Source organism: Lithobates pipiens, unplaced genomic scaffold (assembly GCF_037356315.1).
Source record: "Lithobates pipiens isolate NorthernLeopardFrog02 unplaced genomic scaffold, aLitPip1_a1.2 Scaffold_25, whole genome shotgun sequence".
Classification (NCBI taxonomy): domain Eukaryota; kingdom Metazoa; phylum Chordata; class Amphibia; order Anura; family Ranidae; genus Lithobates; species Lithobates pipiens.
The window spans coordinates 173,724,606-173,752,036 of record NW_027507787.1 but is presented as its reverse complement, the minus strand read 5'-3'; the positions used below and the strand labels follow the sequence as shown (position 1 = coordinate 173,752,036).

The window sequence follows — 27,431 nt, the reverse complement described above, 5'->3', positions numbered from 1 at the left end:
CTAGGGGCTATCAAAGGGTTAATGGTGTTCACTCAGTGTGTTCTTTAACTGTGTGGGGGATGGGCTCAATTGGACAACACAGAGATCACTGTTCCTGATTACTGGGAACAGACGATCTCAGTGTCGTCCCCTGTCAGAACGGGGGTCTGCCTTGTTTACATACGCAGACACGCATACATACACAGATATATATGGTGGGCAGCCTTTAACTGGTTAATCCATTTTGGAATAAGTCTGTAACATAACAAAATGTGGAAAAAAGTGAAGCGCTGTGAATAATTTCAGGATGCACTGTACACCATGGAATTAATTTCATAAATGTTAATCAGTCCTTAGTATTTATTAGACATGGGGGCCATCAATAAATTTGTTTCGTTTTATTTTGTTCCATTTCTTATTAGCCGTTAATTCGTGTCTGAAATTTGGATTCGTACGAAATACGAATTTTCGTTAGGCTCGTTAACTTTTCTTAACATTTACGAACGTTCGTTATGATGAATTTATCATTATGAGGGGCTCCCACCATCCCTGTGCTGTGCTGACTTCCTGGGTTTTTAACTTCATCTTAACAAATAATCGTAATTAATGAAAATTTTATTTTGTTCGATTCTGAATCTCCCATCGACTACTAGTACTAGTCTCCCACTCCCATATTAAAAAAGGTAATTTTCCCAACCCTCACTCAGCAGCAGAAGAAAACCTCTGATTGGTCAACAAAACACCAGTCACGTTTCCATTGTAACGGAATTCAGTTCCGAAATTCGTAAACAAAATTTCGTGCAAACTTCGGAAGCATAGCAATTCGTATTTCGGATCCTCCCGAATGTACGAATTTACGGAAATTTTTACGAATTTTCGATTCTAGTAATTATCAACACTGCAAAGACGTCTAAGTAAGATAGTAGCACCGAATACTTGACACCCAGTGTAATTACATTAAAAGGGGAGAGCAGCATTTGGCTACTAATACAGTACATAAAGAATTTGCAATTGATGTACAGGAGTCATTTGTAGCCTTTCTAGACATGTAACTATCCTCCGCCATTTAGGTTGAATACTATAACACTCCAGTCTGTTTGTCTCATAGGAAAAGAACAATGTTTCAAAAAATAGTCGATGCGGCCGAACAGATGCAATCAGAAGCAGAAGTTATAAAATATATTATCGCTGACCCAACGAAAAAAGAGATAATCATGTAAGTGCAACAATCAAATGTCCAGGAGAAAAAAAAGGTTATTTAGCTCTGTAGTTTGTATAAGAATTGAATCTATTTGTTTTACTGCAGGGCCATGATGATGACAGGATGTGACTTGTCTGCTATCACTAAGCCATGGGAGGTGCAGAGTCAGGTGTGTTAAGTAAGACACCTTCACGTAAAAGTTAAATGAGGAAAAGCTTCAATACAGACCAATATTTTGGCATCTTGAGAAAATCTTGCCAGCTAATTGGAACACTTTATAAAAATAATTCTTATTTCCGCAATTTATTTCTCTGTTTCTGTACAATGCCAATCATCAATTCTTTATAACTTGTGGGTACCGTGCTTAGGTAAGGCTAGGCTGCTGCCATCCCTAGGAGCTCCATTAATGAAGCACCAAAAATGATGTGTATATGTGCAGGGGTGGGTGGCGCTGCCTTTCACCTGGAGAGTGACCTCCAGTTATGACTTCCAGTTGAAAGTGCAAGTGCTAATTGGACCACTATGTGATTAGATTACATGTGATATTATGTAACACTATCTGTCCCCTTTGATACCAGGAAAGGGAAAAAAAAACAAGGGAATTGTTTGTGCAAATTAGTCTCAAAAAACCTGTGTTAAAGTGCTCATACTAAATAGAAAACCAATCAGCGCACACACATGCAAATAAAATAGAAAATTGCAAGCTGAACACCCAAAGGAGCAAGTCACAAACACCTCAATAAATCAATAAAATACAAAATGGTGCAGCGCAAATAAAGTCCAATGATGATCACGTATTATTGTGTAGTGACATATAATATATAGGAGGAAACACCCCGTAGTGAGGGCAATCTTTTCTTCAGAGTGACAAATCCTTCCACCAGTAATAATATATACTTTAGGCTGGGTTCACACTGCTGCGGGGGGAGATCCGGATGTGATTCGCACAGCAAATCACATCCGATCTCCGTAGCACTGCGAGTTCAGCCATACAGATAGTATGGCTGAACTCGCAGCTGTCCCGCAGCAAACTCGCACAGGACCCTTTTTTGGGTCCGCAACGGAATCGGATCGCATGGGGGTTCACACCATGCGATCCGATTCCTGTGCGAGTCGGCAGATCGCACTGCGATATGCCGACGGATCTGGGGGTGTCATTAACATATCATTGACACTCCCAGCCGTCCGCATAGGGCAGTGTGAACTGCCGGCGGGAGGTGAGCGATGCGGGAAAACGCCGCGGATTCGCGGCGTTCCCGCATCGCAATAGTGTGAACCTAGCCTTAAGGCTGCTTTCACACTGGGGCGGTATTCAGGCGTTACAGCGCTAAAAATAGCGCCTGTGTAATGCCTGAAAAAAACCGGCCCCTTTAACTCCAGTGTGAAAGCCGGAGGGCTTTCACACTGGAGCGATGCGCTGGCAGGACGGTGAAAAAAGTTCTGCTAGCCGCATCTTTGCAGCGGTGAAGGAGCGGTGTATTCACCGCTCCTACCCATTGAAATCAATGGGACACCGCGGCAATACCGCCGGCAAAGCGCCACTACAGCGGCGCTTTGCGGGCGGGTTTAACCCCTTTTCGGCCGCTAGCGGGGGTTAAAACCACCCCGCTAGCGCCCGCACACCGCCGCTAAAACGACGGTAAAGCGCCGCTAAAAATAGCGGCACTTTACCGCCGACGCCGCTCCCGCTGCAGTGTGAAAGCAGCCTTACCAGCTGAGATGGACCACTGAATACTGAAATATAAGGATCAAAAGGCTACGTTCCCAAACGTGGACAGGCTAGCCTCCAGTAATGCTCCTCCAAAAGCCTCAATCCTCAGTAATGATAAGCCTCAGGCATATGCCTTCATATACATCCCACAGTATCAATCCAATGGAAGATATGCAAATATGGGAAATGGCTTCAAACCTCAAAAAAACAAAAACAACTCATACAAATGGTAACTTGAACCACAACACATATATGTAAAAGTGCATATAAAATTCAAAAATCTATTAAGTGGTGAGAAATAAGCTGAAAAGAAATGTAAATATCTTGTAAGTTCATCAATTAGTTAGATAAAGCCTTTGAATTTATGTAATGTATGACTGTTTTGCAATCTGTTGTGTTAGATGCATATGAGACAATCCAATGTGGCTTGTGCAAATTCCTGTGTAAACAGCATGACGTGACGTTCGTGCTCCCCCTTCAGTTCCCCCCATGAGAATCTGGTGAGCACGAACGTCACGTCATGCTGTTTACACAGGAATTTGCACAAGTCACTTTGGACTCTCATATGCAACTAACAAAACAGAGTGAATTTATATAATTTATGATTGTTTTGCGCAAAAGGCTTTATCTAACTAATTCACTGATGAATTTACAAGATATTTAAGTTTATTTTCAGTTTATTTCTCACCACTTAATGGATTTTTGAATCTTAGCCCTTGTACACACGGTCGGATATTCCGATGGAAAATGTCCGATCGGACCGTGTTGTCGGATAATCCGACAGTGTGTGGGCTCCATCGGAGCCAAGTTTTAGAGCTGGGCTATAACATTTTTCGACAACATAATCCGATCGGACTTTGTCTGATCGTTTGTAGAGAATTCCGATCGGACAAAGTGCCACGCATGCTCACTCATCAAATTCCTAGACCAAAGCTATTGGTTTCTTGCCTGAACGTAGTCCCGTCGTAACTAAATTCCGTCATCACGTTACGAATGATCGGATTTTCTGTCAACTTTGTCCGACCATGTGTATGCAACACCAGTTTCGGACAAAATCTGTCGGACAAAATCCGACGGATTTTGTTGTCAGAATGTCCGACCGTGTGTACAAGGGCTTACATGCACTTTTACATATACGTGTTGAGGTTCAAGTTACCATTTGTATGAGCACTTTAACACAGGTTTTTTTTATGCTAATTTGCACAAACAATTCCCCTGTTTTTTTTCCCTCTCGTGGTATCCAGGGGGACAGATAGTGTTACATAATAAGACATGTAATCTAATCTCAGTTTGCACCACATAGTGGTTCGATTAGCACTTACACTTTCAGCTGGAAGTCATCACTGGTGGTCACTCTCCAGGTGATAGGCAGCGCCACCCACCCTTGCACATATACACATAACCATTAATTCTTGCTATAGTTAAAGGATAACATTACTTTCATAGAAAAACATTGCAAATATAAAAAAACATACTATATACAATTGCTACACAAACCATATTGTAATTGAATTGTATTAAAAAACAACCTTTCCTTTTTAATCTGCAGTACTGTAATTTTCTATAAAATTCAATGCAATATGGCAGCCTTGAAGAGCTCTGTACACCTCTGGTGTACAGAATTCCTCCAGAAATTGAATTTCCTGTTTGTGTGATTGTGTCACTGATTTTCCCAGAAGTCTGCACTAAGATACAAGTAACATTTTAGACTTCTTCTAATTTATATTTTTGGTGAGATACTCCCAATGGGTTAATTAATACGTAAAATGGTTGTAAAGCAGTGGTTCCCAACTCCTGTCCTTGGGACCCACTAACAGGTCAGATTTCAAGTATTACTTTGGGGAGATGCAGACTAGAATACTGCAATCACTGAGCAGCAAATGATATCACCTGTTATGTATTTCAGGTATCTTGCAAACCTGGCCTGTTAGTGGGTCCTGAGTACGGGAGTTGAGAACCACAGTTGTAAAGGCTCAAGATGTTTTACCTTCCTGCATTATATGCGGGAAGGTAAAAAAAACCTTCTCTGTGCAGCAGTCCAACCAGCCCCCCAATACTTACCAGAGCCCCATTTGATCCAGTGATTTGCAGGAGAGCCTCGGCTCTCCATGGACTCTACCTCCTTATTGGCTGAGACAGTAGCAGGAACCACTGTCAACCACAGCCAGTGAGCCAATGAGAGAGGGGGTGGGGGCAAGCGGTGGCCCTGTGTGTAAATGGACACACAGAACCACAGCTCAGGAGCAAGTCTGCTTGGTTGCCCCTATTGAAAGCTGCTTGCTTTGGGGGTACTTGGCAGGAGGGACTGGCTAGGAGCGCCGGTAAGGAACCCAAGAAAATGTGTATTGGGGCTGCTATTGCAGAGTTTTTGCACTAAAACTATTGCACAGAGTAGGTGGGTATGACATGTTAGAAAAAAAGAAAGCCTTTAACCACCTCAATACAGGGCACTTTCACCCCCTTTCTACCAAGACCAGTTTTCAGCTTTCAGTGCTTTCACGCATTGAATAAGAATTACTGAAGCATGCAACACTGTATGCAAATTGCATTTTTATCATTTGTTCATGCAACTAGAGCTTTCTTTTGGGGGTAATCACCACTGGGGTTTTTATTTTTTACTCTACAAATGAAAAAAGACTGAAAATTTTGAAAAAAATAATAATTTCTTTCTCGTGCATCACAGGACACAGAGACGCAGTAATTACTGATGGGTTATAGGTCATCACTAAGTGATTGGACACTGGCATACCCTAGACAGGAAGTTCAATCCCCCATATAACTTCTCCCCCTACTGGAGGTACCTCAGTTTTTTCGCCAGTGTCTTAGATGTTGGTCACAAGTAAAGATGTGCTGTGCTGAGCTCCGCTGGAATATTTCTTACTGGGGCCAGCTATGCAACCGGATCCATTCAAATTGTCTTTTCAAGGCCGAATTGAATGGTACCCGGGCCTCGTGTCCGAATAAACGAGGTTTTACCTGTAGCGTGTCTCTTTTTAGAGAGCTGGACCCTGGGACCCAGTATTTGTTTTCTTCAGTCATATTCCTGGCAGGGTGCTTTACAGGCCCAGAACTGCGGATATCCCTATTCAAGGGGGCCCCAGTCTCTGAAGATTTTTTTTTCTAACGGAGCCCACCGTGAGAGGTGAATATTGGGTATGTTATTCAAACCCTGCAGCTGGATAAGGTAAGGGAGACTCCTCAAGAATTTATCTAATTCTAGTAGGTTTTTCCCTTTTAAGTAAATGTATGCTATGCCTATAGTCCCCACCAGGGGCTGCCAAGAGCACATACCTTTCATGCCTGTTCTGTCTGCTTGGTATCCACGCTCTATGCTCCTTCAGCCATGCTCCAGGATGGATGAAGTTAAGGGGGTTTTTTCCTTCCGGGATTCTCCCTCCACGGATTAGGGGACTGAGACAGGCCTGGGCAGAGAGCGGTAGCATACCGCACCACCCGCCGCCATCCACCGCCGTTCGCCACCGCTATCACGGCAGCTTCACGTCCTCCGGCCCTTCCCTCTCCTCTGCCCCAGCCTCCCCTCCATGCTTGTAAAGCCTCTGCTCGCGTGGGAAACGCTTAACAAAAAAACGAGCGGGGGGGTGTAAGTGGTCGGGGGGGGGGGCAGAGCACTAGGCTACACAAGCTTTAAAGTGCACTCTTTTTCAGGTGCACACAGCCTATGGAGGGACACAGAGCAGACGGGCGCATGTGAGTGTGGAGGACACAGGCATTGGTAGTAGCGGCAGTTGCTGAACTACAGTGCTCAGCAGTCAGTGCATTTTTTTGTGGTACCTCTACCATTTGTTGCTTTGCACTATGGGTAGAAGAGTTACCCCGAGAATAGGGGCTCAAAGGGGTTCCCTTCAGGCTCTGAGGACCCCCCCTCTGCAGCACCTTCCCCCCCTGCAGGACCCGGGGAGGCTGGCCAGGAAGAGCTGTTGGGGTCAGGGGCTGCAGCTGCTTCTGGCACTTCAGCCCCTGTATACATTACACAGGAGGGTTTTTCCTCAACCATAAACGGTTTAGAGGAAAGTTTAGTGGCCTTAATCGTGTCTTCACTCAGTGGAAAAAAACGCACTAGTTCCCTCTCTGTCACCCAGGATCCTCGGAGTAAGGAACTCTGGGATAAAGGAGAGGAATCCCCCTCAGAGGATTGGGAGGAAACTGATGATTCCACTGAGGAATCTAGTGGAGAATGGGAAAGACACATATGGGGAGAGGTAAAGTTGCTGCACACCCCGAATAATATAATATGGGGAAGTTCCCCCAAAAGGTTTTTTTTGGCAGCGAGGTAATTAAATGCAAAGATTCAAGAAAGTTGTGCTATTATAAAGGTTTTTTATTCACATACAAAAGTTTCCATGAAAGTTAAAATATAAGCTCTAAAAAGGGCATAACCACAAGACGCACATATTGCAATTACAGAAAATGTACGTGGCATTAAATAGCAAACATGTCATAAATATGACAAAAACTGATGCGTTTCGACCTGTTTTGTTGGGGTCTTCTTCAAAGGGTAAGTTTGCTGCAAAGAGACTATATTTAGTATATCAAATTTGGAAAAATGCATGACTGATTATATATATGCAACACTGATCATCTCACATAGTTACCTAAGTATCAATACTTTTGTATCTATTAATCCTTCTATTACCTTTAAAAGAGCCACTTCGCTCAAAGACAAACTCATTCAAAGCGAGCTAAAAAATGAATTTAAAAGTAAACAACACTGTCTGGCTTTTGGCTCATTTCCATGTGGCCATTGCTCCCACTGTCCCCATATGAAGAAAGAGAAAGTGTTCTCTCTTCCCAATTGGGAGACCTTTGAACCATCCTACTTTGTGAACTGTCAAACCCGTGGGGTAGTATACCTCTTGGTTTGTGAATGTGGTGCCTATTACATAGGTAAGACCAAGCAGGAGTTTTGGTGATGTATGTCACAGCACATGTACAGCATGCAGATTGGCAATCGCCATCTCCCAGTCGGCAGACATGCCGTGCTTGAACGCGAGTATAAAGTCCCGAAAATTTCCTTCACTGCTCTCGATCTGGTACACCTTCCCGCTTGAGGTGGTGATTGGAATAAAACCTTACTTCAGTTAGAACAGAGATGGATTTTCCAACTACACGCCACTTTATATCAAGGTTTAAATGAGTCCATCTAATTTGCCCCCTTCTGAGAGGTTTTTCCTTAAAACTCATTAAACTAATATTAGATGACTTAGTAAATTATTACTTATTAGTGAATTGTGACATTATTCATCAATTATTGTCACTCTGTCTGGACAAATTCTGTGGAATCTCTGTGTTTCCTTTTTAATGACATAATTGTTTCATATGTTCTATTTTGTTATTCCATTTCATAGTGATATATATTTGTTGAATTTGGGGGGTATGTAGCCTACTCCACCAATGGTAAAAATGTGGGGCTCATACGACCTAGATACAAGCTGGCACACTGTTTGCAGCGGAATGAGAGGTTGAGCTTACAGTGCCTCTCACTTCTTGTCAGAGGCACTGAGCTCAATAAACAGCTTGGAGTCTTGGACCAATGGTAAACATACCATTGCTCCCAGCTGTCCAATAAAAATGCTGTAGTGGAGGCACGCCTCTGACTGCAGTGTCATGGAAGGGGCATGTGTCTAAAAGACAAATACTCCCTTCCAGCCCAGCACTCTTAAAGTGGTGTGCCCATTAAAAAAATAAAAGAATAAAAGTCTGCAGCTACAAATACTGCAGCTGCTGACTTTTAATAATCAGACACTTACTTGTCACAGGGTCCAGTGGTGCAGGGGATCGAAGCCCCGCTCGTCCCCCCTCCGTTCGGCAGCGCCAGCATTGTACTTGTGGGCGCCCGGCTTTGGCTTCACAGCTGGGCACCCACTGTGCATGTGCGAGCGGCGCCTCATGCCGTGAGTGGCCGCGCAATCATCTGGGACCTGTCACATGTCCCATATGATTGACAAGAGGGAGGGGGCAGAGCTGAGCCCTTCCTGCACTGAGAGGAAGTGATGTCACAAGCCCAGGCACTGAAGCAGGCAGACTACGAGGGACCCCCTAGCAACAGCCATTTAGAGGTGAGTTAAAAAAAAAATCCAAATTTTTTTTACATTTTTTTTTAGGCATATTAATGATTTTGTTTTGTGTGTGCAACCCCACTTTAACTACAAGGAAAACACATGTGTTTATGGGTATAAGATTTACCCACAATCCCATGTTTTTCTCACATAGTTAAGAGGGAGAATGAGAATCTGCTGGCTACTGAAAAGCTATTGTTATAGTCAAGCTAAACCATATATCTACAGTATCTCACAAAAGTTAGTACACCCCTCACATTTTTGTAAAGATTTTATTATATCTTTTCATGTGAAAACACTGAAGAAATGACACTTTGCTACAATGTAAAGTAGAAAAGATATAATAAAATATTTAAAAAAATGTGAGGGGTGTACTCACTTTTGAGATACTGTATATGCTATATGTTATAACAATAATTTATTATTTAGCAATTTACTGTGAAATTACTGGTTGGAAGTTATAACTTCAAACTTCAGTAATGTGCATTGTTAAGCCACCTGCTTGAATACAGATTTTGAAAATATAGTAAATTACCTTAAAAACAATATATAATAATTATTTGTATATTACTTATGATAATTAACCCCTTGCTACCCAGTCCAATTCTGACACTTCTCTCTTACAAGTAAATATCATATTTTTTTTTGCTAGAAAATTACTAGGAATCCCTAAACACATATATATATATATATATATATATATATATATATATTGTTTTAGTAGACACCCTGGAACAAAATGGTGGTCGTTGCAACTTTTTATGTCACATGGTATTTATGCAGCAATTTTGTTAACCGCATTTTTGGGGGAAAAAACTGTTTCATGAATAAAAAAAACAACAATAACGTTAGCCCATTTTTTTGTATAATGTGAAAGATGATATTATGCTGAGTAAATAGATACCCAACATGTCACACTTTAACCCCTTACGGACCGCCCATCGTATCGGCTCTTTGAAGTGGAATATCGCTGTTATTGCAGTAGCTAGCTGCCATGACCTCAGTATTCACTTCTTCAGCGGGCGGTCCGCTTTCTGATAAAAGTGGTCTCAGCCACGCTCCGGTGCCCTCCGCCGCTTACCGGAGCCTCCGGCTGAGGCAATCGGGTCCTTTCCCTTGCTTGGCATGGAGCTGAGTGAGGGGAAGATGGCCCCCACCTGGATCCATACCATTGCAAGGCGGAAGCGACGTCAAAACGTCACTTCTGCCTATAGCTCTTAAAAGGGAAAGAAAAAATTTCAAACAACTTTTTTTTTTGTTTATTGCATTTTAGTGTAAATATGAGGTCTGAGGTCTTTTTGGCTCCAGATCTCATATTTAAGAGGTCCTGTCCTGCTTTTTTTCTATTACCATGGATGTTTACATTCCTTGAAATAGGAATAAAAGTGACACAATTCTTTTTTTAAAGGAGCAATGTAAAAATAAAAAATTGAATGTAAAATAAATAATAATAAAAAGTTTTAACACGCCCATCACAACGAGCTTAAGCGAACGCATACATGAATAATGCCTGCATATGAAACGATGTTCAAACCACACATGTGAGGTATCACTGTGATCGTTAGAGCGAGAGAAATAATTCTAGCCCTAGATCTCCTCTGTAACTCAAAACATGCAACCTACAGAAATTCTTAAACGTCGCCTATGGAGATTTTTAAGGGTAAAAGTTTGTCGACATTCCACGAGCGGGCGTAATTTTGAAGTGTGACATGTTGGGTATCAATTTAGTCGGCGTAACATCATCTTTCACAATAATGTTGTCTTATTTTTTAATTCAAAAACTGTATTTTTACCAAAAAAAAGTGCTTGTAAGACTGCTGCACAAATATAATGTGACAGAAAGTATTGCAACAACCACCATTTTATTTTCTAGAGTGTTAGAACCCCCAAACATTATATATATATTTTTTTCTAAGTAATTTTCTAGAAAAAAAATGACTTAAACTTAAACAAGTTTGAAAAATAGGCCCGGTCCTTAAGAGATTAAAATTGTGCACACTTGTGGAATGGCGCCAAACTTCAGTACTTATAAATCTCCATTAGAGATGCTTTAAGTTTTTTTTACAGGTTACATGTTTAGGGTTACAGAGGAGGTCTAGTGTCGCTCTAACTATCGCGGTGTATGTAACCTGTGTGTATCTGGCTCTAATTCTAGCCAGTGTATCACCAACCACTGACCTCACTGCGCGTCCCTGGTGTAACATGTTACAAAAGATGAACTTATCCTTTAATTCAAGCACTGGTAGCCAAGTAGTACACCAAGTAATATCATAAAATTGTTTGTGGGTTCTTAATAACCACTGCTAAACTTTATTTGCACAAATTGATGTTGTATAAAAGAGAAAACATTTTTTTTTTTACTTCATGCTGATGTTTAAGCCTTATTCACATAGCCGTAAAAAACAAAAAAAAAACACATTTACAACCTATTTAACATAGTTAGTCAGGTTGATAAAAGACTTAATTCCATCTAGTTCAACCAAAAAAAATTTAAAATACAAATCGCATATACACAATCCTTCACAGAGGAAGGTGAAAAACCCCAGCAAAGCATGATCCAATATGCTACAGGAGGGGAAAAAATTTCTTCCTGATACCCCGAGAGGCAATCGGATTTTCCCTGGATTAACTTTACCTATAAATTTTAGTACCCAGTTATATTATGTACATTTAGGAAATAATCCAGGCCTTTTTTAAAGCATTCTACTGAGCTTGCCAGAACCCCCTCTGGAGGGAGTCTATTCCACATTTTCACAGCTCTTTCTGTGAGGAAACCTTTCTGTTTTTGGAGATGAAATCTTTTTTCCTCTAGACGTAAAGAGTGCCCCCTTGTCCTCTGTGATGACCTTAAAGTGAATAACTCGACACCAAGTTCCTTATATGGACCACTTATGTATTTCTACATGTTGATCATATCCCCCCCCCCCCTTAATCTCCTCTTCTCAAGAGGAAATAGATTCAGTCCCTCTAATCTTTCTTCATAGCTGAGCTCCTCCATTCCTCTTATCCGTTTGGTTGCCCTTCTCTGCACTTTCTCCAGTTCCCCAATATCCTTTTTGAAAACTGGTGCCCAAAACTGAACTGCATATTCCAGATGAGGTCTTACTAATGATTTGTACAGGGGCAAAATTATATCTCACTCTCTGGAGTCCATACCTCTCTTAATACAAGAAAGGACTTTCGCTCGCTTTCGAAACCGCAGCTTGACATTGCATGCTATTATTGAGTTTATGATCTATCAAAACTTTACCTTTATCAACATTAAACCTCATTTGCCACTTAGTTGAACAATTAGACAGAGCATTGAGGTCAGCTTGTAAATTTGAGACATCCTGTAAGGATTTTATTCCACTGCATAGCTTGGTGTCATCTGCAAAGACAGAAATAGTACTTTTAATCCCAGACCCTATATCATTTATAAAGATATTAAAAAGTATGGGTCCCAACACCAAACCTTGGGGTACACCACTGATAACCTTAGACCATTCTGTTTAAGAATCATCAACCACTACTCTGTAAATTAGTTTTTTTAGCCAGTTTTCTATCCATTTACAAATTTCCAAGCCTCTAGACTTTACCTTACATATTAGTCGTGTGTGGGGAACTGTGGCAAATGCTTTTGCAAAATCCAAGAATCTCACGTCCACAGCCACCCCTCTGTCCAAGGTTTTACCTACCTCCTTATAAAAAAGAAATCAGATTTGTTTGACAACTTCTGTCTTTCGTGAATCAATGCTGTCTGTTGCTTAAAGTATTTTTTTTCAGCAAGAACTAGTCTATGTGTTTTTTTATTAAACTCTCCAGTATCTTCCCAGTTATCGAAGTTAAACTAACAGGTCTATAGTTACTTGGTAAAGACTTTGATCCCTTTTTGAATATGGGTACCACATTGGCCCTAAACCAATCCAGTGGTACCATTCCAGTGATTAACGAGTCCCTAAAAATTTGAAACAATGGCTTTGAAATGACAGAGCTCAATTATTTTAGGATTCTTTTAGGAATATTTTAATTTATGGATCTCAATAGAGCTACATTGTTTTCAATGGAGACATGTCAACGTGCACTAGGTTTAGATCCATAACACAATCCAAAAAACTGCATCGGAAGACATATGTATACATGTATGCCATTGAAGAGAGAACAAGACCATTTTTATGCATTAAAAAACATATCTATTTACTGATTATTTATGCAAGAACTTTTGTTCCTTGCCTAATAATCAGTAAACTTTTTATGGCTGTGTACAACCATAGGAATGGTGCGATTTGGTTCTCCCAAATGTTTCACAAAACTTGAAGACATGGAATGCTTAAAACCCATTAAACACAACATGTAATGAACATTGAAACCCTTCTTGAGGCCATCACCATTTAAAATTTGGCAAACCATCTGGTCAGAAAACAACAAAGAATATAAGCAATCATGTGAAAAATCTTATGCACTTTTGTACTCCTTTCATTATCATAGTGAAAATGTTCTATATGTTAACGATTACTATTTGAAGAATTATAATAATAATTTTTGTCATGCAGCCTTGTCCATCATTGCAGGCTTGTCACTGTCATATGCAGCTTTGTCATGCAGCCTTGTCCATCGTTGCACCCTTGTCAGTGTCAATTGCAGCCTTTTCAGTTTAATTTGCAGCTTTGCCTTTTAAAAATGGCGCCACCGAGATACAGAGCCAGATGTCCTGTGTATCTCGGCGGCGCTCGGTAGTTCTCGGCAGCTTTTGCCCGCTCTTGGCGGCTTTCGGCTGCTTTTGTCCGCTCTTGGTGGCTTTCGGCTGACGAGATCGGCCAAACTAACATGCATCTCTGATGGGGTGATTTAGCTTCCCATGCCAGTAGCTACACAAAAATAGAAAGGAAATCTCCCTAGCAGAGAAACGGGTAGCAATTAAAAAAATACTCAGGTTCATTTTATATACTTTGATGATCTGCTAACAATGTTTTGTGTTTAGGTTGCTCTTATGGTTGCTAATGAATTCTGGGAGCAAGGTGACTTGGAGAGGACGGTCCTTCAGCAGCAGCCTATTGTAAGCCAATCATATTTTAATATACTATATTGTGTATAGCACCCTGTGAAGGCTGTTAGGGAACTCTAGGTGGCTCGATGGGCTAGCATTTCACTTCAGGGTGGAATTCTTGATCCTTTGTGGGGTGGAAGAAATTGTGCACCAGTCAGACATTTAAAAGGGTTTATTATATGACAAAAAACTAAGGGAGAGAGGGATTAGAACACAGAATACCAAAAAAGACCACACATACTCAGTTTCTCTACTCATAGTCAGTACAGTAAAATGACCTTTAAGTGGGTACTGCACTCTGTCCTACTCAGACTGTATAGCAGCTTCTATTCAGTACACTTACCTTTTAGATGAGCCATCAAAACGCCACAAGTCCACAGCTTATAACCCAGCTCCTCCATGAACTCTTCAGCAGACAAAGTTTTACTCTTAGATCTCCAGTCTAGGTAACTGCCTTCCTTCTCTACTTCCCATGGATTTACCCTCCTGCAGGAAGCTTCAGGCCCCAGGTTTGAGTCTCTCCATAGCAGAACATACCCTCCCCAGGCAGCAGGCCTGGGAGGCAAGATAGAGAGAGAGTCCAGCATGAACACACACCCTCTTCAGGCAAACCATGGGAGATAAGAGAGCTTTCCAAGGCTACTCCAAAATATGTATATCCTTTCTCAGCATACACCAATGGCAATAAACCTTTTAGTGGTTGGCCAGGGAGATATAAATATTCACAATGCAGAAGGAAACAATAACACTGAGCATAGTGAAAACATGAAGAAAGCATAGCTAGGGCTAAGGCCGCGTACACACGGGCGGATTGTCTGGCCAACTAAGTTCGTCAGACGATCCGACAGACAGTCTGTTCAAAATTTGCATGAACGGACTTGACCACACATGATGAGCAGACAGTCCGCTGAAAGCGTGCGCGATGACGTGTACAGCACGTACGACGGGACTAGAAAAACGACGTCCTATACACTGCAATGCAACCTTCGGCCGTGTAAATCCTTTCTGAGCATGCGCCATACTTAGTCCGTCCAACTTGCCTACACACGAGCGGACTGTCCGCTGAAACCAAGTTTGGACGGACAAAACCAAGTTTGAACGGACAAAATTTTGGAAATTCCGTAAGACTTTGTTCGTCAGACAGTCCGCTGAAAAAGTCAGCTGAAGCCCACACACGAGCGGATTGTCCGCTGAAACACAGTTCAGCGGACTAAGTTGGACAGACAATCCGCCCGTGTGTACGCGGCCTAAGGCTGACAACAGCCCAGCAGTACTAAACTTAAGCTAGGGACATTACTGCTTAGGGAACAGATCCTACCTTTGTAATAAGGTTTAAAATCAGAATAAGCTTTGCATATCAGGGATAAAAAAATTGATATGCTAAATTTGAGATCCAATACAGACTGGCTATAACATAGTTGATGGGTACATTTTTTTTCATTTCCCCTTTTTAAGACAAACTGCCCAGGTCAGGTTGGCAATTGTACGCCTGACATAAGCAAAGAACACACATAATACCACTTTTTAAACAGCTTCAGCCTATTAGAGTATTTTGTATTCCTATTGCAGTACTGGATCAAAATCGGTTTATCAGTATGTTCAACATCAAGCCCCACTGTATACAGCTTTCCTAAAACACACCTTTAATCATTCATTGTACCACTGGCCATCTCTTCCCTTCCCTCTATTACACAATTGCTAAATATTTTTATTTTTTGTAACCTGTAAATAGTGTAATATGGCCTCTTCATCCTCCTACTTCCTCAATTCCTGCCTAGGCAAGAGTGCCATACTTTCAGTAACCTGCAGCTTTCTGGGACTTTCTTGTCACACATCCCAGGATGCTGCAGGTCAGTACATCATAAATGTTGCACCTGCATAGGCGTCAGCAATGCAGGAGTCCATTTCTTTGAAACTTCAGCACTTACTGGTCCACATGTGTAAAGGGATTGTTCCAAGAACTCTGGACATCTAAAAATATGTCACTAGGAGGAATAAGGAAGCTGGGCTGCGAAGGAGCTAGATAAAATGATTTACAGGTCACAAAACATTTTTTTAATTCAGGAAGGGGAGAAGGAATGGTTAAATGTACAATGAATAGTCAAATGTCCGCTTTCAGCATTTCTTTTTTTATCTGCTTCAAGGTTTCTAACCTGGAGATTGGTGGTAAGCCACAACAGCAGTGTTGTTAGACTGTAATATGTACTCCTTCACTTGGCCATTAAACTGTCTATCAGATAGGTAGCTCACCAGCCAACTGAATGAACTAACATGCAGGCTGTCACCTTATTTACTTTTAAATTAGGCTGTTAATCTCAGTTATGGGTGTCCCCAGAATGGTGGTAAATTCTCCAATGGGAACACCTTAAAATAAATGCATATTTAGCAGTGAAGAAAGATTAGAACCCTTGTCAGATTTGTATTGCCTTTGTATGCACTGGGGAATATAAACCACATTTAAAAAAAATGTGTGCCCAATTGGAGAGATTTCCATTTACTTCCTGTTCCACAGGCACAACAGGAAGTGAGAAGGAATGTCTCCAAACTTCTCCTCTTAGATAGAAGCGTTGTAGTTAGTGATAACGAGGTGCCTGCACTGGAAGATTTCTTCTCCCCTCTTGTTCTTGTGGCAGCTGTAACATTTTGAATTACCCAATACTTTTCATTCTAGTGACAATGATCACGAAGACAGATGGAGAGGATAAATCTTCTTAGTTCGGACACAACAATACAACTTGGATTTCAACACCTCCCACTCTTTAAGGATACTGTACTCTTCACACATTTTTATTTTTCACTTTCAGCCAATGATGGACAGGAACAAAGGTGAAGAACTGCCTAAACTCCAAGTTGGCTTTATTGACTTTGTATGTACATTTGTGTATAAGGTAAGGAAATTTGTGTATAACTTTTGGAAAAATGCTGTGGCAATTTAATGCAAACTTATTACACACACATTTAGAAATCTTGTGGTCAAAATCAAAGAAAGGATTGGAAATGGAAATATAAGTGGCACCCATGAGAAGAACAAGGTGCTGAAGACAAAAAAGTCCTTTAATTGTCCTCAGTTGTGAAAGGGTTCTTCTTTGGCCTGTGCCTTGTCCCTAACCTGATGGCCCCTTTAACACATAAATGATTTTCCATGATGGATAAAAAGTGCATGTTCATTAGAGTCAGTTCATCCAAAACAAACATCTTAGGGCCCATTACTCCACATCTTATGATTTAAAACACTCACAGACGTGCTTTATTCAGTGCATTTACGAGGGGGGGGGGGGGGGCAATAAGTTCTTACCCTCATCATGATCTAGGTCTGCTAGGAATCTGAAATTTCACAGGTTTATAGGTGGATATCGTAAGCCCCATACACACTATCAGTTTTTCTGCTGAGTTTTTCCTTCAGATTTACCAAAACCATATAATATGAGGTCAAACCTTAGAAGTTTCAATGTGTATGCAATCAGGCAGGCCCTTGCACTACATGGTTTTGGTAAACCTGAAGGAAAAACTCATCAGAAAAACTGATAGTGTGTATGGGGCTTTAGTCCTGTGCATGCCTATTTGTTTTTTGTAGGTCATGGTGAATTATAGTTAGAGCCAAGAGTAATGGAGTAGGTGTCATGTCGGACAAAGTTGATTAATGGATGAATGCTGCATCTTACCCTTTTAGTGGGTGGGTGATGAAGCACCTACTCCATTTCTCTCGCCTCTAACTACAATTCACCATGACCTACAAAAACAAAAATTGGCATACATATTACTAAGATATCCATATTTGATATTTGTGCGTTGGGGTGCCGATAAAAAAAATGGGAAGACACATATTCCATACTTTATCGTTCATTCTGTTAACACACATTAAAGCACAAGTTTTGGCATGTTCACACGTGCACAATGCATGAACAGTTGCAATATCGCATGTGTTTTCGTGGCATGCAAAATGCATCTTTTTTTTTCAGGCTGACTGCAGTGTCTTTAATTCCCAATCCCAATGTCACCCCCAACGCACCTTGCTAAGTGTGTGAGGAAAGAACCATGTGTTTTGGTGCAGTGCAATGTATAAAAAAGATGCTTGTTCCTCTGTTGTGCAATTGCAGACTTCTGAAACACGCATGGTGGCACTGTCACACCTGCATAGGTGTGATTAAGTCAGAGATGTGAGTTTATCAATTTATAGTTAGAGTACAGCAGCACAGCAGGTGGGAAGACCTGATAAGAACCTTGCCTTGGCAGGAGGAATGGGTGTCGAAAGCCTCATACACACGCTTTGATTTTCGGTCAAAAGAACGTCCAATTTTTGTGGCATGCTAGACTCATGTCGAAAGTGAAGAGGTTACTGACAATACGAGAATTTTCTTTTGACAGAATACATCAGAAGTGACGTAACGCTTTGAATAGTTTTGTATGTATTCTTTCGTTTCTGAGCATGCGTAGTCTTGCTCTTATGATTTTTTCCGTACGAAAACCATGGTGATGAAACGAAAATCAGATGTTGAGTTCACATCCGACAAAAATGTTCTAGTCTGCACATCCAGCTTTTGTCTACCGAGAAAGTGACCGTACTAACGATCTGGAAACTAACGGTAAGATTTGCGGACGATTAGTCATTGTAACACAATTGACGTCTGAAAATCAAAGCGTGTGTACGGGCCTTAAAAAACAAAGAGCAGAACCAAAACCCATAACAGCAATTAGAACTAACGTGCAGCCATACAAAGACAGAGTGACCAAAGTATTGATTTTGAACAGGCTGGCCAGTAAAATGTGAACATGTAAACTGTTAAACTACACTTTCATACAGCATGCACCTTGTTTTTTTGTATAGGAATGCATAAGAGGAAATTCCATATGCATGGAATTTATCATTTAAAGGAGATGGCAAGATAGGCCACTTTGGCTCTCTAATTACCTCAATTAACATTGACAAGGATTGCAATAGACACATGAAAGTTTAACCCGTTTCCATTGTCTGTACTGGCATGGCCCAATGAGATACTAAATCTGGCGATAAATGGATCGAAATTCTATCTATGTTTGGCCATGCCTGTTTGACAGAAGGGCTTGTTGGAAAAATATTCTCAATCACTTGGCTGCAGCTGCTGCTAAGTGTATTCTGACAGCAGAGGGCTTTGCTGTCAGAATACAATGTGCCAGCCAGGAGGACTCCTCCATCCACCTCGCTTGTGTGAATGGAGGACAAATGATCCTCGGCCAGGATAACAATCTATAAGGACTTTTTTCTTTTGTGCAGTGATAGGACGGTAAACAGCTTTGACTAATTTATTCCCCTGGTTTACTACAGGAGCATAAAGTTTGTAGCTGGGCCCCTGGACATCCACCACACTCAGGCTTCTGCCTAGGTTGCCGTGTTGGTGATCATGCTCTAATGGAATCCATCTTTTGAGTCTTAAATCTTTGCAAATCTTGCAACAAGCTTAAATAGTGAGGTTGATGGACAAGGATTTACAGACTTTATTTTGGGTTTTGTAATTTATCTATTTATGAAGTTCATGCTTGAGAAATCTTTCCATTTCAAACCCTTGCCACTGCTGCATTTTTTGTATATGCCCATATTATTTTAATATTGGTAGTAGGTTTGACCACAATATCTAACAACAATCATGATATTTTTATTAGGAATTTTCACGGTTTCATAAAGAAATTACGCCAATGTTTGACGGACTGTCGAATAACAGAGTTCAATGGAAGACACAAGCAGATATTTACGATGAAAAGATGAAAGCTTTAGAGGAACTGAACAAACCGCAAGAAAATGACGTAGGAGGAAATAAAGGTAACCAGCTATAACACAAATGTTTTGGCACAGGATGGTAACATTTTACAAGCTAGAACCTAACCCTTGGGTATTACATTGGATTGATATCAGAATGTGGTTGTAGATGTAGCTCTTTCGGAATACAGGCCAGTCACCTGTGGTGTACCATAAGCAATGTACTAGGTCCTCTTCTATTTGACCAATCCTATCACCTTTAAATAGATTAAAGTAGTAGAAACTGCAGTTCAGTGTTTCTACTCGCAAAATAATGCCTCGGGAATCCTTTGAGTACAGTTTTGGAAGTACATTGTTGGGCAGAACTACAGAGGAAAAAGGATTTCAGATGATTACAAAATTAATAAAGGGTGTCACCTGGCAATAGCGAAAGTAAATATTGAATTGTGGGGCTCATCACTAGAGGCATCACCAGCAAGGGGAAGAGGCCCTAATTCTCCTCTATAGCTCTTTTGTAAGATTTAGAATCCTGTGTCCAGAGAACTTACAAAAAGACAGCGATAAGACAGAACAAGTTCAGAGACGGGTAACAAAAGTGGTGAAAACTCTTAGGGATGAAATGTTTTAGGAGAGAATGCAGGAACTTAAAATGTACAATCTTAAAGGGATTGTAAAGTGAATTTTTTTTTTAAATAACAAACATGTTATACTTACCTCCACTGTGCAGTTCATTTTGCACAGAGTGGCCCCGAACCTGCTTGTCACGTACCTTAAGACAGAGCCCGGAATGCAGGGAGCGGCCTCTCGTAGACCTCTGACTCGAGAGGCCCTGGTAGTAATGACAGGGGCTCGGGAGCACAGAGGAGCACAAGTGCCTGACTGGATGGTTGATGTAGGAAGCAGCAGACCGTTGATGGTGGAGGTGTCCTGTAGTCCAGCAGCGGAATGCAGGTGATGGTAAGGTACAGCAGACAGCGGGAGGATTCCTGTAGTCCGACAGCAGAGTGCAAGTGATCGCAGGATACAACGGACAACGGGAGGAGTTCTGTAGTCCAACAAACAGGATATAGCGGGTAGTGGAAAGAGTCCTGTAGTCCGCAGCAAGAGGTAAGAGGCAACAGGGCACAGAAGAGACAACAGCCGGGTACGGTGGTGGACTGGGAGGTGTCCTGTAGTCCAGCAGCGGTAAACAGGCAACTGGCAGGTAACGGATAGTACAACGGCCCAGGTCAGGCACAGGCGAGCAGATCAGGTACAGAAACTAAATCCAGAAGAGTAGTCGGGTACAAAGCCAAAAGTCGGGGACAGGCAGCAAACAGCGAAGTCAGGAACAAGCCGGGTTCAATAGGGATCAGGATACGGATTCAGATTCAGGTTCAGATACAGGATACCAGAGTACACAGGAACGCTGTTGATCGGGCAGCAAGGCAGTAAAGCAAGGATCCACTTTAAATAGCGCCATTGGCGCCAATTGCGTCAAACGGCCGCGCGCGCTCCTGCGTGCACCGGCGACTGCGATAATGCTCTTCTTACCGCACAGAAGATCTTCTGCGTCTTACGCCGCTCGGATGCCGGTGAGAAGGATATTCCTAACACTGCTCTTCTGGGGTCCCTCGGCGGCTGTCTCGGCTTCCTCCCGTAGGTGCTTCTCATGTTCATGCGAGCTCCCTCGCATGTTGAGAAGCATCTGCGGGCGCGCTCCCGTGATACAGCCGGTGGCTATAGCCGCTCGCTGTGTCACACGGCCCCGTCCCGGCGCTCCGCGTCAGTGGATGCGATTGACAGCAGCGCGAGCCAATGGCTGCGCTGCTTTCCATCCACCCACTCCAGCCAATCAGCGGCCAGGCTGAACGGTGGAAAGGACGTCGGGGGACGAGCGCAGTTCTTTCGAGGGGTGGGGTAAGTAAAACGGGGGGCTGGGGGCGCAGACACTGTCAGATGTTTTTTCACCTTAATGCATAGAGTGCACCTTTACAACCCCTTTAAGGAAAGAAAGAAAATGGGGACATGATTGAAACTTTTAAATATGTTAAGATCGATAGAGACGTACACCTGCAAACAAATCAGCATATTTCTGCAGGTAGGAAACTATACAAATTAATAACAGGCTGACAGGTGTTGTGGCTGTTTACATGTAAGAGGGCTTTCACACCGAGCAGCAGAGGGAGTCGGCGGTAAAGCAGAGCTATTTTTAGCACCTCTTTATCGTCACAATTTGGCCGCTAGCGGGAGTGGTTTTAACCCCCCGCTAGCAGCCAAAAAGGGGTTAAAGCCCGCAAAACGCCACCGGTATCGCAACGCTGACCCATTGATTTTAATGGGGTACAGTGGTGGAGGAGCAGTGAAGGAGCAGTGAGTTCACCGCTCCTTCGCCACTTCAAAGAAGCTGCTGGCAGGACTTTTTGTGACGCCCTGCCAGCACGCCACTCCAGTGTGAAAGCCCTCAGGCTTTCACAATGAAGTGAAAGGAGCTGCTTTTTACAGGCGCTATACAGGCACTATTTTTAGCGCTGTAGCACCTGAAAAACGCTGGCAGTGTGAAAGGGGTCTTAATGGACATCTGATGCAATTAGGAAACTGATAAATGACCCTGAATGCAGACATCCGATTGCAAACACCTGTGATCCCAGCTGCAGAACTATACTGATTCCCGGCAATACTGAGAACTATGTGGTCATGTAAATGAGGCCTATGGGTGTGAATAAGGTTAAGGACGACAGTATTGGGACTGCCACCACTCTTCTGTTTCTAAGACCCCTTTCACACCGAGGAGTTTTTCAAGCACATTGGCGTTTAAAAAAGCTCATGAAAAACTTGCGAAAAATGCTTACCATTAAAATCAATGAATGCTTACACACTGGTGGTTGGTGGTGCGATGAAAAAAAATCCGGCATTTAACATTTTTGGAGCATGTTTGAAGAGCTAAAAAAAAGGGCCACAAAGATGCCCCTCTCTATTGAAATGAATGGGAAGCACCTAAAAATTGCTTCAAAATGGTGTTTGGAGAAGTTTTTGAGTCATGTGTCCTTTAAAGAGCACCTGAAAATGCCTGAAAAGTGCTCAGCGTTTTATAGGGCAGTTTAGAAGTGTCTCAGTTTGAAAGGGGCCTTAATTTTAGCTATACGTCGGCTCACAGGGTCGGGATAGCATGCATCCACTGCACAGTGGGGGTACTGGTGCTCATGGCCGATGGTTGCGATGACCGCCGGCCACAAGTGATCGTGAGCAGGAGAGACAGAACAGGGACGAGTGTGTGTAAACATACACTTCCCTGTTCTGTTCTAACAGGAGTGACAGATCATGTGATCCAATTAGCTAGGAACCACGATCTGTCACTTCCTCCAGTCAGTCCCCTCCCCCAGCAGTTAGAATCCCCTTCCAGGGAGCATAGTTAACCTCTCGATCACCCCCTAGTGTTAACCCTTTCATTGCCAGTGACATTTTATAGCATTGATCGCTGTATGGTTCCAAAAATGTGTCAAAATTGTCCGATGTGTCCGCCATAATGTCACAGTCATGATAAAAATCGCAGATCGCTGCCATTACTAGTAAAAAAAAAAATAATGCAAAAAATTCTATAAATCTATCCCCTATTTTGTAGGCGCTATAACTTTTGCGCAAACCAATCAATATGCGCTTATTGCAATTTTTTTTACCAAAAATATGTAGAAGAATACATATCGGCCTAAACTGAGGGAAAAAAAATGTTTATTTTATATATTTTTGGGGGATTTTTCTTATAGCAAAAAGTAAAAAAGAATGTGTTTTTTTTTTTCAAAATTGTTGCTCTTTTTTTGTTTATAGCGCAAAAAATAAAAACCACAGAGGCGATCAAATACCACCAAAAGAAAGCTCTATTTGTGGGAAAAAAGGACGTCAATTTTGTTTGGGTACAGCGCTGCAAGACCGTGCAATTGTCAGTTAAAGCGACGCAGTGCCGAATCGCAAAAAGTGCTCTGGTCAGGAAGGGGGTAAATTCTTACGGGGCTGAAGTGGCTAACTAACCAATCAGTTTTAAACTGATTTAAAATTGTCATTTTCCAGTGCAGGGTTGAATGAGATTAGCTGCTGTGGGCTAGTAAAGCAGGTTTCTATTGCAGACATGATAACATATAATTAATTGGTGTCATGGTGTAAAGCACCCCGTAGTATTCAGAGACATTATTTCAGAGATGCAGCCAATAAAACATTTTTGGAAAAACCCTAATTCTTTAAATATTCACACTTGTTTCAGCCAACTGTGTGTGTTTATATCCTTTGCAGGCCTAATTGGGGCTTTCCCTTCTCTTGGGCAATAGCATAGAAAAGGTATACTGGTTAATTAGACAGCATGTGATTCCTAAACAGGTCAGCCTTGTGATTGCCTCATAATCCAAATATATTTGCCCAGTTTGGGCAGCATTCATTTTATGTGCACCTTATAAATTTATTAAAAAAAAAAAAAAAAAAAAAAGGTTGGTACGAAACCATTGTTTTCTCACCCACCAATCAGAATAGTCACAAACAACAAGATAATCTGACTGGGTTACTATTATATGTGAAAGTCTTGGTAGTTAGTAGAAAGTAGGTACACATTGGATAGTGGTACAGCTGGGTCCTGACAATGCCCTTCCAGAGCTGAAACTAAGGCCTATTTAAGCTGTGTGGAGGATTCCCGAGGTACTAGAAAAATGATTTTCTGAACTAACTTTGCTTGCAGACAAAACAGCAGTAAATGTCTTTAGTGTAAAATGTTAGTCTTAAAACTTGGTAATGAACAGGGCAGGTTTTATTTAAGATCACCTACACTTCTGTATGTAGAATTTATTCTTAGCCTTTGCTAGGCTCCACTTAACAATTATGAAACAATAATTGCTATCTGGGCATACTGAAACACATTGAAAGTTGGTGAAAGTGGTTGGGTAGTTGATGCTGTGAAAGATACAAAAAAACTTTTAATTTGTAAATACATTAAATACTTACATGGGGGGAATATGGTATTTTCCTTTTAAAATGGTTACAAGGCAGAACTATCCCATTTGGGCAAAGTGGAACAGGTTGTGTTAAACCAATCATGAGACAGCATGACAGCATGTCAGCAGTTTGGAGATACCTGGGGGTAATAAGGATTTTCCTATGAAGGCTTGTAGGGACGTGCTGGTTGAGAGACATTCTCTTTGTTTTTGCTTGAAGAATGGGTTAATGTAGAGTTTTGTAGATAGAAGTCATCTTTTGACAGTAGGTATCCTAATCAGATAGTTGACTGAAATTGGGGAATTCACCTATGCCTCCAGTGAAACCCATAGAGGGCTCCAAGAACAAAAATGTAATACACTGCAGTTTACTAGTCCTTGGATGTTTTGGCTACATTAGCCTTCTTTTTCCAAGCTTAAAACATTTTCAGCAACAGTACAGAAAATACCTATTGATCTTCCGAGAAATTCAGCGTCCTTGTCACTTTCTGTGAACTGAAAGCACAAACAATCTTCACTTCCTTCTATGCTATCTTCTGTAAACTACTAATTCCCATGTAATGGAGATGAAGAGATGACAAGTTTGTGGTCCTATTCTGAAGAGCAGCTTAGTGTGACAACCATGGCTCCCTCTAAAGATTCAAGAGAAGATACCTTAAAAAGGAAACCAAATGCAGTCACCACAGCTAAAGACTAGTCATTTGCATTTGCAATGCATTAAAGTTTTTGTTTTTAGGTTTAGATCCACTTTGAAGGTAATCCGGGCTTTGCCTACGCTTGACTTCCTTTTGCTCCTCCACCACTTTGTTTAGCCTTCATGAATGAAAGTAAGGTTCTGTTCTGGCTAATTCATACACAGGGCTGCAGACAGCTTTGTGACAGTGATGATTGAGCCAGGGTATTTTCTTTGACTCCGGCTGACCTGAGTGGCAGAGGAGTGCTGTAAAGGTGAGTGTGTACTTCTGTGGATTGATGGGAGTTAGCGGCTAAACCAACCACTTACTTTACCCTGAATGGGCTTTTAAAAACAAAGATATGCTTAACTTGCTCCTGTTGCTGCGTGTGATCGGGGCATCTTGAAAACCCAAAATCTGAGTATGAGAAGAGTACGCACACACTCGCACACCTCCCAGAAGGCATTGTCTAAACAACAAAGACTAACTGTGTAAATGAGGTTAAGGGTGAAAGCCTATGCAAATATATGGACTTGAATAAAGTTGGTATTTGTATATCATGTTCAGGGGTTCCAATGGTGCACGGAGGGGAAAAAAAAGCAAAGGTGGCATTAAAAAATATTAGATTCACTTTTTTCTCAAGGGAACTCCAATGACCATCAGCTTTTCAGAGGTTCCAGCATTCCTGCTTATATTCCATAGAATAAAAGTTTCAGCTTGTTGAGAAAAGCAAAACATGTATACAGTGGATATGAACAGTCACCCTTGTGACATATTTGAACCTGGTAATTGGCTGCTCAGGTAGATCAAAGTGGTGGGATAGCAAGTGAAAGGGAAGGACATCCTGCTTATACTACAAAGAATAAACCAGATTTGACACTTTGCCAAACTTGTTGTGTAGTGATTGATGCCTTCTATTTAACACTACTCTAATGCCGTGTACACACGACCAGACTTTTTGACAGCAAAGGTCCTACGGAACGAGTCAGTCGGACAATTCAATCGTGTGCGGGCTCCATCGGACCTTTGCTTGCCACAAATCCGGCGGACTTTAGAAATAGAACACGTTTTACATTTTTCCACCGGAACTCCGCCGGACCGAGAAATTCGTTCGTGTATATGCTAGTCCGATGGACAAAAACCTGACGCTAGGGCAGCTATTGGCTACTGGCTATGAACTTCCTTATTCTAGTCCAGTCGTACGTCATCACGTTAGAATCCGTCAGACTTTGGTGTGATTGTGTGTGGCTAAGTCCGTTCTTTCGGAAAGACCGTCGGACCTAGTCCCTTGAATAATCCAGTTGTGTGTAAGCGACATAACATTTGTATTATAGGCAGTGAATACAGGTACTCTACATTTTAAGTGAGTTTGTCAATCGACTAAAAAGATCTACGTTCTGAACAATCTGGTTTATGTTTGATAGATGCTTGTGTAATTGCTATATGCAAAGGAAGCTGTGCTTCATCATTAGGAGAGGTAGTGAGTTTTGATCAGTTAGGTAACTGGCATAAACTAAGGTCACCTCATCAAAGCAAATCAAAGTCCAGAGTGCTGATGTTACATTTGTTTACATACAGTGATCACATGCCTGATAACAGCGGCAAAACACTGCCCTATCTCTGAAACAGTCCAAGCAATTCCTCATGCACAATGCTGCTAAAATACTTCCAAATCCTTCATGCAAGGAAAGATCTAATATTGAGCTGTTTGTCAAGTGGTCACTAAAAAATAAAAAATTCTGCCTCTGCAAAGGAGCCGATTCTACATACCCCAAAGCTTCAGAAACTGCAGCTTACAGACTTTGCTCGGACCCAACATGTGCTAATAATGAACCTGAAAAGTTCTGTTGCTTATGTAGCAATGGTGTTGCAGCTAATAAACAATCCGCCAAATCACCCCACTGCCATACTTCATACATCACTTCCAGAGACAATGAACAGTCTTTTGCAAGGCTTGTGTTTGTTGTTTTATTGGGGGGGGGGGGGGGGGTACAACTTGGATAGGGATAGAAATATGGGATGCCCATAGGATAAGTCTTTGCCATCATATGTAAGGATTTTAATACATTTTGAATATAAG

General features: G+C 41.7%; 1 protein-coding gene across 1 annotated transcript in view; it reads left to right on the top strand.

Annotated features, from left to right (window-relative positions):
• PDE6C (phosphodiesterase 6C) overlaps window positions 1-27,431 on the top strand; it is a 109,364-nt gene that overhangs the window by 69,851 nt on the left and 12,082 nt on the right. Inside the window, exons 17-21 of the mRNA XM_077455188.1 lie at window positions 1,088-1,195; window positions 1,286-1,349; window positions 13,929-14,003; window positions 16,799-16,882; window positions 19,632-19,788. Coding sequence (XP_077311314.1) covers window positions 1,088-1,195; window positions 1,286-1,349; window positions 13,929-14,003; window positions 16,799-16,882; window positions 19,632-19,788 — 488 coding nt within the window. The remainder of the gene's footprint in view (window positions 1-1,087; window positions 1,196-1,285; window positions 1,350-13,928; window positions 14,004-16,798; window positions 16,883-19,631; window positions 19,789-27,431) is intronic.